At 34.3% G+C, this 11,794-nt stretch overlaps 1 protein-coding gene across 1 annotated transcript; it reads left to right on the top strand.

The window, feature by feature from the left end:
• The first annotated feature begins 1,674 nt into the window (after positions 1-1,674).
• Positions 1,675-10,540, top strand: LOC126732964 (branched-chain amino acid aminotransferase 2, chloroplastic). Its single transcript, XM_050436050.1, has 11 exons — positions 1,675-2,000; positions 2,089-2,177; positions 2,520-2,694; positions 4,408-4,584; positions 4,675-4,806; positions 6,465-6,563; positions 7,953-8,069; positions 8,325-8,420; positions 9,139-9,251; positions 9,524-9,637; positions 10,197-10,540. Exons 1-11 carry the CDS (start codon positions 1,863-1,865, stop codon positions 10,198-10,200), a joined length of 1,254 nt encoding a protein of 417 aa, XP_050292007.1. The 5' UTR covers positions 1,675-1,862; the 3' UTR covers positions 10,201-10,540.
• The last annotated feature ends 1,254 nt before the right edge of the window (positions 10,541-11,794 follow it).

Genomic DNA, 11,794 nt, shown 5'->3' with positions numbered 1-11,794 from the left:
GCACTCTAAAGTTGTGAAAGTTCTCTAACTTAACCTTCGGAAGGTCAGCCAGGCTGGTATCACACCAGTACTCTCCTAAGGTCTTCTTTTTCTGTGTTATGCAGGTATTGTCATGAGCACGTGAGGACTATGTGACTTATTGACAATTTTCGGCATCATCAGTAATGTTCCAATACTTTAGTTTATTTGCATACTGTAACAAATCATCTATGTCTTGTTAGATAATTTTAAGTACCCAAATCAGTTGTATTAATCACTCATTGCATATTGATCATCACCCTTATTAGTGAGAGTTATATACAGACTCGATTTAACTCATAATCTTATCTTCTATTTCTTTGTCATGCTTTATCACTATAGCGGAAATGCCAATTACGTTAAAGTTATTTGGAAAAAAATTTCCAAGTAATTTTATTGGTTAGTGAAAATGAAATTTGTTTTCACCCTCAATCATACAATGCATTAACCTATCCCAAAAAAAAAAAAAAAAAAATAAAAAAAAAAAAATTCATATAATGCGATTTCAACCTTTAACTAAGTCAAAACATAATATCAACATTATATACATAAATTATTTATGAAAACAACCAACACATGAAGTCATTATATCAAATGCCATTAATCTACATGCACACATCTTCCCTTCATAAAGAAACATATTAAAGTATTTATTCTAAAGCTTTGATATATTGTTTAAATGTTAACACTGTTTTCTCCGCACACAAAAAAAAAAAAATTATTATAAAGAAAAGTAAACCCATCCTATAAATACTTATAATAAAGCACAAATATTAAGATGATGTGTCTTATGTTGTTAATGCATCATGAATTACATTCATTGTCACATTATTTATAAAATTTTTGTAGTAAAATAGTTTTTTTTTTTTTTTTGAGGGATTGTAGTAAAATAGTTAGTAGCTTTAACATATTTCCATAATAATATGTACCATTTATCCTATAGGCATAAGTTAATATGATAATGAATTTAATAAATTAACTATTTATATAATACTTCAAATAAAATGATAAATATATTACAAAATTTACCATGTAATCTTTATAAATTAATATGACAATGGATGTGGTTGGTGGATTAAAAAACATAATAAATGAATGTTTAAATTATTTTTTTGTAATTAGTGACACATTAGTTTGTAAATATTTTATAATAAAATTTGTAGTATTCCTATTATCACACGTATTTCAAAGTATGATAAGAAAAACATTAAATAGGAACAATAGTGCTTTGCTACATACTTTAAAAATAAAAATTGAGGGCATTTCATTTTCCTCTCAAATCTCATTTTTATTTCATTTATTATAACTATTACAAATTATAAAAAAGAAAAAGAAAAAACATTTATGTTGAGCACGGCCATTCTCATTAAACTGATAAATAACAGGGAGTAACGCTCGAATTACAATTTTTGTTAGAATTTTTGTCACAATTTATTCAGTATCATATTGTGATTGGTGAAATAAAAATGATGGGTCCACAATTTTGCTACTCATGATGGCTTACAAGCAGTCGTAACAAAAGTTGTGTTCGAAGAATTTTCCTCTTTTTTATTTTTTATTTATTTTTTTGATAAGCTTAGAATTTTCATCATTCGGGGGGTTTGGCAGGCTTGGTAGGCGTAGAATCTATCTATTTAAGTAGCTAGGTTTTATAAAAGTCAGCATTTAACAACAGCAAACAAAAACTGCAAGCAGTATCCCTTTGGATTGAGAATCCTAGCTCACAATAAAAAAACGCTCTTACCTTTGCACCCTACTACATTGCCCCCTTTTACACAGAGAGAGAGAGACACACACACACACACACGCAACAGAGCCGTTGGATAGAGAGAGAAAGAAGAGAAATGGAGAGAAGCGCCGCCTTGGGAGGGCTTCAGCCAAATTACCTCCTATGCCCCTCCCGCCGCTGCCCCTCCTCCCCTCCTCTCAATTCCTTACCACTACCCTTCGCCGACAATACACTTTCCTCTCTCAACTTCAAGGTACCCCTTTTCCCTTTCCTCTTTGATTTTTATTTTGGGGATAATTAAAATTAAATATATTTTTTTTGACTTTATTCATTTATTGCAGCTCCAAAAGAGGCTTCCTCTTGCTTCTCGAAATGTTCAAGCGGCTTCTTCTCTATTCAAGCGTGATGCCATTTTATCTGATACTTACAGGCACTTTTCTCTACTTTATTTTTGTTTTTTAAAATTTTTGCTCTCTCTATCTAAATTTTTGGGCTTTGAAATGATTTGTGGTGCAAACATATACATTTTCAGAATGACCCTCTTGTTATTCAAAATGACATAAATTAAAACTATTTAAATTTTAAAATATTTACAAAAGTTGCTGACTTTAGTTTTGGGGTTTATCCCAATGTAATTCAAGAATTAAAGAATTAATCTAACATGTAACAGTTATGTAATGATTGAAGTTTAAAAAATACGCGTATGCTGCTCTCTGAGTTGAATTTTTTTTTTTTTTGGGTATATTGATATTTTTTTGTTGAACAACTATAGTGAAACGGCTGAATTAGTTGACATGGACTGGGACAACCTTGGATTTGCGTTTCTCCCTACTGATTATATGTATATCATGAAATGTGCTCGAGGGGGGGACTTCTCTAAAGGGGAATTACAGCGTTTTGGGAACATTGAAATGAACCCTTCAGCTGGAGTCTTGAATTATGGGCAGGTTAGAACTTAAACCTTGATGGGCTTATCCCATCTTGTCTTTACTGAATCATATTATATCAGTTTTGGAGTTTTGGGTATCAGCTATTAATGCAAAATGTTTACTGGAATTTTGGAATTCATGTTTTTTATTTATTTATTATTATTATTTTTTAAATATTTATTATCCTACTATTCATTCTTATGAATTACATAATTATTTAAATTCTGATGGAACATTTTTTCCTTTATCAGTAAAAAAGTAAAAATTTCATTAAACTGAAAAAAAAGAGGTTGTAGTACCTAAGGAGTATACTATGGAGCACTCAAACAGAGAAAAAAATAAAAACAAGTCAACAAAGAAACATGCTATCTCGAAAAGACAATAAATTAGAACCGCAGTCAGGGTAAGGAGAGAAAGCATGGTTCCATGCGAATAAGTTCCTGTTAACTGTAATTTATTAAAAAAAAAGTTCCTGTTAACTGTGAATTAAGTTGGGGTACTGAGTAATCTTTATCTTCAAAATGCGAAAATTCCTCTCTCCAAACAGTCCCCATCAAACATGATGGAATTGCACTCCAAATTTCCAATCTGTTGTTCTTAACAGGAAGACCAGCCCAATACAACAGCAAAACTGATACCCATCTAGGCCACTGCTACACCCAATTCACACCAAGAAGACACCACATGAAACCCTATACAACAATGTAGAATTAAGTGATCGATTGTCTCCCCGACATACATGTGCTACTCCAATCAGAAAGAACAAGCCCCGTCTCTTTAAATTATCAGTTGTTAAGAGCCTGTCTTTCAAAGTCACCCGCATAAGGAAACCAACCCGAGGTGGAGCTCTCCAAATAGCTCGCCAGGGGAAAGAGGAATCCCCACTTGTTTGCAAAGCATGGTAGAAAGTGCTAACTTTAAATCCCTGAGCCTTAGGCAAACTTCAAGCCATCCTATTCTTGATACTAGAAGAACTAAACGGAGTACAAATTATCTAAAAATGAATCAAATGATTCCAATTCCCAATCATGTGCATCTCGAATAAAAATTGGGTGCCAATGAAGGGTAACATCTACACAGTCAAATAATCAGGCACTTTTGCCTCTTTATCTCTTGCAATCAGACACCATAGGTCTCTCCATAGGAGCTGAGCACCAACCACCCTATGAAAGCCCCATACTTAGTGGCTTAATTGATGGACTTGAGTGTCACTGGTATATGTGGCGTTTTCAATTTGTTTGCATGCAACTACACTTTCCCTATTATTTGTATTAAACAAAGTAGCTAAGGAATTCAACACTAGTTTATAAAATATTTAGATTCTCTAATATAATCTCTTTCCGGGACTATTCCAGTAAGCCCTTCTATGATGAACAAGGAGATAGATACTACAGAAAATTTACAAGTGTTTTGGTAAATTTTGAATGACCTCTGCACTGTTTTTGGACATGAACTGAAAGAACAAATACAAGAAGGGATTAGAAGAGTTGGAATGCTTCTATTGATTGAATATTTGGATAATCCAATCTTGGACTAGCTAGATAAACATCAAATTTGTGGATACTTAATATAATCAAATTTATTTGTATGTATATTAATGACGCTCTATCATCATTCGTCCTTAGGGTCCTAGTTATTTTTCATTGTTGTTTCAGTTGCATCAGTTCTGATGACAACCCCCCCCCCCCACCCCCCCCCCACCCCCCAAATTTCTCTCGCTTTTGTCTCTAGGGATTATTTGAAGGTTTGAAGGCCTATAGGACAAAAGATGGTAATATTCTACTTTTTCGTCCGGAGGAAAATGCAATACGGATGAGGCAGGGAGCAGAGCGGATGTGCATGCCATCACCAACAGTTGAACAATTCGTGGAAGCTGTAAAGGCCACTGTTTTAGCAAACAAACGTTGGGTAAAATGCTACCTAAATCTTAGTATATCCTGTTTGTTAATGATTGGCAGTACATGTCAGATTGGTAAGTATTTAATGTCTCATTTTCAGGTTCCACCTCCAGGTAAAGGTTCCTTGTACATCAGGCCATTGCTAATGGGGAGTGGAGCTGTTCTTGGCCTTGCACCTGCTCCAGAGTATACCTTTCTGATTTATGTGTCACCTGTTGGCAACTATTTTAAGGTTTGTAATCTTTAGGTGCATAGTGATATCTACCCGATTATGTTGCCACTTCACGATATTGTTATCACTTTTATTTCGATGTCTTATCCCTTGTTTTTCTTCATTACTTTCTTTTGGGATGCATAATTTTGTTAAAGATATAATATGAATAATTTTGAGATACTTTACGCCAATGAGCTCTAGCTCAAACGGAACTTCCTCCCTTGTAAGATCAAGGTTGTGAGTGAGGTCTTGGGTTCAAAACTCATTTGTTGTTTGTGTACAACCACAACAAGCCTTGATCCCAAATTCTTGGGGTCAGCTATTGAACCTCAACAAATTAGTTAGGGTTTGCCACAAGTTTTCTTTTCCTCCTTTCTATTCTATCTAAAGTCATATTGGCTGTTGTGAAACTTACCAATAAAAAAAGAAAGACAGTTTGATACTTTACTAATTATGCCTTTCTTGCACTGTGTAATATAATTAGTTTGATGTTGTGTGTGGAAATTCTTATGAGATGTTGCCAATAATGAGTCATAGCAGAGAATTCTATGACAAATTATTGTCCAACTCTTTATGAACCCTTGACAGCACTGTTGGAGTCGACAGGAGGTGCCAACTGAATCAACGGGTCATTGGTTAATACTTTCAAGGATATGGTTTATCAGTTTGATTTCTACCTTCTTTAAAACTATCAATGACCTGTCAATAGGTTGACTTATGTGTACAAGTAACTAGGATACCAATTTATGTCCATGTCTCACTGGCCAGTTGATCATGTTGGAAGCTTGTGGCTAGAGAAAGATCAGTGAGGTGACCAATGAATTGCAAAATTGTCTACGATGCATCTCTTGGTCCCTTTATATGGAAAAAGAGTTAAATAGTTAAGCATAATGATTTTTGGGATTGAATCATTTCACAGTTGACATGACATTCAGCCTTTTGGATTGTTTTCATTTTTCAAGTAGTCTAATTGCGAGTACATTTCCCCACTGGCAAAATTTTTCCTGGATGAACTTTTGTTAAAAATTTTATATAACCATATTCTTCTATTTGTCAGCATTATTCTTCAATTAACATAAATGATCTTTGGACTAAATGGCTACTCCTCCCATAAAAAATGATTGAAGGGTGATTGCACTTCAATCCCATATGGTTGCGGGAGTTGCTTTAACATACCCAAAAAAAAAAAAAAAAAATCTTCAATTTAAAATTATTTGCTCCTTGTCAAGTGGTGCTAATATCAAAATTTTGCCAAGCTGTTTCATATCTCAGTTTTTGTTAAAACAGAGCTATGGAGTTGAAAACATGTTTCATTTTAATTTGAATTTGAAATATGGTGATTTCTGTGCTAGGTAAAGGGTCTAAGGGGATAACACTCCTAGGATTTGAACCCAAGCTCTCCCCATGGGGATTTGAAATTGGTGATTATAACTTGCAAGTACTTTCTGGCAACTAGGGGCCATGGGACTATCACTTTATGTTCTACTGCTTATGCAAGAGAATCAATTATTTGTAGTAGTTTTTTGCTTTATTTGTTTGTGCATGATTTTCTATGTTTCTTGATCTTGGTGATCATATTTGATTTATTCCCTTATGTAGATATGTTGTCTTAATGTTTTGGTTTGTTCCCATCCTGCAATTACTGGATGTAATATCTTTTATCTGTCTGATGCCAGGAAGGTGTGGCACCAATCCATCTGATTGTTGAGCATGAATTGCATCGTGCAACTCCTGGTGGTACTGGGGGTGTAAAGACCATAGGGAACTATGCTGCAGTAAGTTGGCCTTGCTTTAATTGTTATATGTTTATATCTATGCGGGGGTAAAAATCCTGTCAAGGTTAAATGGTTGTATGGTTTCAAACTGTAGCTGTCTTATTTTCATCACTATTTTTTGTAATTTTATTATTCATCACACCTTTTCTCTTTGTAAGAACAAGGTGGGAGGTGAGGTTATGACGTAGGACAGATTGGAGTGGATCTGTTGGCATGTATTTCTGGTGATTTTAGGGTTAGGAGAATTCTTTTTGGGATTCTATGGTTTAGAACTTTAGAAGAAGAAGGGTTAGGGTTTAACTGTTTAAGAATGAATTTAGGGTTTTGGTAGGTAAATGAAAATATTTGATTCAAAATTACAAAAGAGGTGAGGAGGAACTAAAATTGAATTTTTCCTCATGTTATTAACTATAGTGTAAAGAATGCATGTGAATAGTAGTGTAAAGTGTGGCCAATGAGCTCTAACTCAACTGGCACACTACTCCCCTTATAAGTGTTCAATGGAGGGTGAGGTTTGGGGTTAAGGCCTATCAGGGTGTAAAGAATGCATGTGAATAGTATTGTGATCTGTGAATGGTATTGTGAATAATGATGGAGTGCTAAAGAAGAATAGAATGGGATAAAAGAACGTACCAAGGGCAACATGCCTTAATATTGATAACACTTAATTTTTCTATTAATTATCTCTCTTTTTACTCGAGTACATTATATAAATTATAGATTTTAACTTTCTCCAAGTTGGTTTATAACTCCTACTTTGATTAGGAAACAAACTCTTAATTGAATTGGACCAAAGCCCACAAATGAAAGTCCATAAATTAAATAAGACTTCCCTATTAATACAATAGAACCCAAGGCTCAAAACTATGACCCACAACTGACAATTACAAAATTAAGAAAATACCTTAGCCTCTAGAAAAACCAAATAATACATAAAATAAAATATTGAACTAATTATCTATCATGGACATTTTTTTTCTTGGGCTTTGCCGTAATCTTAGCCTTCTAGAGAGGATATTTTTTCTCTTCCCATCAAATAGTTTTGCCATCAAGTTGTGGGTTCAAAACGCACTGGGTGCATGTGTAACCTGGATTAAAAAAAAATGCATCAAGGTTCCAGAAGCAGTATCTATGTCAATTTAGGTGTAATAATTCTTTTCGTTTAAAGCTATGATTTGAAGAAGGCTTTTTTGTGCATACAGATGGGCAAATGAAAATTATGGGTTTTCTTTTAATTTGAGCATTTTGATTGAACTCAACCAGGTGCCAGCCATGCGTGGGCAGCATGCTGCCTGAATTACCCATTACCAGCCAGTATTTGTTTGGTTTATGGAACTCAGGAAATTTTTAGTGGCTAAATTATCTCTTTTCATTAAAATATTTTTCTAGGTTCTGAAGGCTCAATCTGCTGCAAAAGCCAGAGGTTATTCTGATGTGCTATACCTCGATTGTGTCAACAAAAGATATCTAGAGGAGGTTTCATCTTGCAACATTTTTGTTGTGAAGGTATAATGATCGATGACTTAGCTGGTCTTTATTGTTCCTTTTATGATTATGATTTGTTTCATTAAATATCAACTCCCAGTTGCAGAATTATGCATCTACATTATCTTTTTATTTTTTCTTTAAATGCTATACACCCTATTGTATAGACAAGCAACTGCAAGACTAATATTGTTTCTAATCATCTGAACTGTGAAGAAGAACCATGTCATTAAGGGCAGTTACAGCTAACATATTCTCATTTTCATGTGCCCTTAGGATAATGTTATCTCCACTCCTGCAATAAAAGGGACAATTCTACCAGGCATTACAAGAAAGAGTATAATTGATGTTGCTCGTAGCCAAGGGTTTCAGGTATTCAGTAAGTAGTGATGGATGTTGATGAGCATGTGATTGAAAGACATAATTTAGTCATCATTCATTTGTTATTTAGCTTGTCAATATTCTTTACTGACTGTACATGCCAAAATAATGCTACTTATTTCGTACTACTATTATTTATTGAAAGGAGGGGTAAGAATTCTTGCTATGTCCCACATTTTAGATGGCATACGTCCTGTTTGGGGCACTGAGCTCCTTGACTGACCAATATAATCATTGTGTCATCCTTGGTTTTGATCCGCATGTGATCCCCTAACTACCTCAGTTGTTTGACCCCCCATACTTCATATTTTGCATAAATTACACACCTCCAAAGCCGTTCCCTTTCAACTCCAAAATATCTATAACCATGTCCTGGAAGGGCTTGATTACATGCTCTGTTTATGAATTTACATGTTATATACAGGGTAAAGTTCGAGCCTTTATTTTTACCCTTGGGATAACTTTAGCTCCACTCCAAGTATGAGTCAGTGTTCTTTATCTATATGCATACTGGTGGAATAATTTTTATGCTGACATGACTTGGACCTCTAAAAGGGATATCTTAATTAGTTGGTTGTCATTATTGGTTACATAACTTAAACCAACTTATCAGAATCACTGATATCTGCTGAATTCTGTTGCATTAGTCCTTCAGTGCCACAATTTATGGCTTTTCTCTACTAGCTAGATTACAATAATGGGCTTGCAGGTAGAGGAACGCCCTGTAGCAGTAGATGAATTGCTTGATGCTGATGAAGTATTTTGTACGGGAACAGCTGTGGTTGTTTCACCAGTGGGCAGCATTACATATTTGGGCAAAAGGTACTAATATAATAATGAAAGTTTGACCACCGTTTTCAATAAATTCTTGGCCAAGAATTTATTTTTTTTTTACCTATAAAAAAAAATAAATTCTTGGCCTGGTCAGACTTTGATCACCGGGACAATAATTTCCTTCTAATATAAGCTTGTGCAAATAATTGATTGTGTAAATGACAAACATATTGATGAAAGTGGCTTATTGTAACATGATCAAATCAATTGTAGAGAAATAGTGAATATTATTCTCATACTTGTAATCTTTTCTTTGTCAGGGTATCATATAAAAATGAAGGTATAGGTGAAGTGTCGCAAAAACTCTACTCTGTGCTTACCAGACTACAGATGGGACTCATAGAAGACAAGATGGATTGGACTGTTGAGCTGAGGTAGGTGTTTTCTGATGAACATATCTAGATTGTGGAATGACAAACATATTGATGAAAGTGACTTTTTTTTTTTTTTTTACTTATCAAAAAAATTATCTAGTTTGTGACCTCTATACTATAGAGGGCAGAATTGTCAAGTTTGCTTTGGTAAAAAGTGATATTTGGAATGTTATTCACTATGGAGTTGTTTCTCAGTTATTCTAATGTGTGATCATGACTGCTGAAAGTGCCTCAAAATGTTCGTTCATCCAATTTTCTTATGTGCATTTTTTTTCCTCAATTCTGCTCTGAGGCATATGAAAATATTGAAAAGTAGAGCAACGGTTTTTAAGGGCTGCAGTGGACCTCATATCTGGTTTAAAATGCCACACCTATCCACTATAAGACATGATAGAACTACAAAGGAACTTTCTACTTTTCTGCAAATCTACCTCAAAAATATATCTTAAACCAATGGATCTAAATGGGACATTTGCAAACGTTTTCCATTTAGGAGAATGATACTAGCATGTAAAATATAGTGGACTAACCTTACTCATTATGTTTTTCTTTTTACAAGATAAAATGTTCATAACCCCAAGTAAGGGCAGCCTGCGATGCAAAATCAGAGCAAAGGACTGGCTTTGCTATTATTGGAGCTCGGCAGCTCTTTTAGCTTGCTAAAAATATTATTTTGTGCAAGTTGATCTCGTTTGCTAGGTTGTTAACAGGGGAAGATGTGGTACTTTGTTGTTTTTTATGTTTCTTATTCTGTCAAGGGTATTTTCAGTATTTCTCTTTTGATAGAAAATTGTTGTGGGAGCCTTGTTGCAAAAACTTTGAACATTGCTTCAGTGCAAACTGTCATTTTGTTTAAGCATTTTCTATTAATGTCATCATGTGTAATGGGTTTATGGTTAGGAATTGAAATGTTTTTGTAAGTGTTGGGTTTAATCATCCTTAAATTATTGGGTTTACATTGTAATTTATCCAAGTTAATATTATGTAGCATTTCGGCTGCATTGTGGAAGACAAGATTAGGTTAAAAACAAATATGCTTGAAAATCCGAGTAATAACGAAATCTTTGCATCTCTCTCTCTCAAAATCTGTCTGGGTTAATGAGAAAAATTCAAGTGACAAGAAAATCTGTTGGACAAAGCCGTTGTCACATTTACCCAACAACCGTTCTCTGAGGTGGGACCCCCTTTGAACAGGGGGAGCATTCTTGTTTGTCAAAACCAGGTTACCTTAATCCTAAGGCTGTTTCCACGTTGAATCAGGCAAAAAATTTGATGCAAATTTGTAGCTTCGAGAAGTCTTTGGCCCCTCACTGGAAAGCCAGCTTCTTCACTCCATATTTGTAAAGTTGTCTTTGGCCGTTCGGTTTTTGTAATTAAGATTTGGTGTAACATTAAATATTATGTTTTCTAAAAAATGAATTATTTTTTCAGAAAGTATTTTTGGAAAAACTATCTAATTTTCATTCTTGTGTTGGTAGCGAACTTGAAAATAAACTAGAAAACTATCTTTTGGCTTCTCTTGTTTTGTGCGATGTGAGATAGAGTTATTTTTCGAAAAGTTGTAGTAGATAACCTCCTCTAAAAAACAAATAATACTTTTAATAGGGTTTTTCATTAACCATGGATAATTTTGTTTCATTTTTTTAATGCTACCAACAATAGGGAAACACAATTATTTTCGCATAAGATTTTTCATCAAAGCAAACAAGATCTGCAACCACTCCTATTGCTTTCTGGAGGTTTGAGCTTTGAGTAGTATAAGACTATAAGTTGAGCTTGCCTCCCCAAAAGGCTTGATTAATATGGGTACGGGAATTATTGATTAATATGGGTACGGGAATTATTGTTATATTCGCCCAAAGGTTCTCACAATAGTGTAAATAATCCAATTGATATAGTAAGAACGACAAGCGAACATAGAAACGTAGCTAGGAAAAAGGTTATGATAAATTCTCACATTGCTGATAAATCATCCTTGCTAGCGTCAAGCTATAGAAACAATCTAGGATAAAAATAAAAAATGCACAACGTTTTCACTTCCACAAGCCATAGACCTTTAAAGATACATGAAAGACATTAAAGCCTAGGCAAGGATCATCATGTACTGCAGGATTGAAGAAGGCCTAATCGTAGCAAAATTACCAACATTAAACATGG

This window comes from Quercus robur, chromosome 6 (assembly GCF_932294415.1).
Source record: "Quercus robur chromosome 6, dhQueRobu3.1, whole genome shotgun sequence".
Classification (NCBI taxonomy): domain Eukaryota; kingdom Viridiplantae; phylum Streptophyta; class Magnoliopsida; order Fagales; family Fagaceae; genus Quercus; species Quercus robur.
This window is presented reverse-complemented; position numbering and strand designations above follow the sequence as displayed.

Bases quoted from the DNA above. Each gene is read 5' to 3' on its own strand.
- LOC126732964 (XM_050436050.1), top strand. From the start codon at position 1,863: ATGGAGAGAAGCGCCGCCTTGGGAGGGCTTCAGCCAAATTACCTCCTA. The intron at 4,807-6,464 runs GTTTGTAATCTT...GTCTGATGCCAG, and splicing joins CTGTTGGCAACTATTTTAAG to GAAGGTGTGGCACCAATCCA. The intron at 8,421-9,138 runs GTATTCAGTAAG...ATGGGCTTGCAG, and splicing joins CTCGTAGCCAAGGGTTTCAG to GTAGAGGAACGCCCTGTAGC.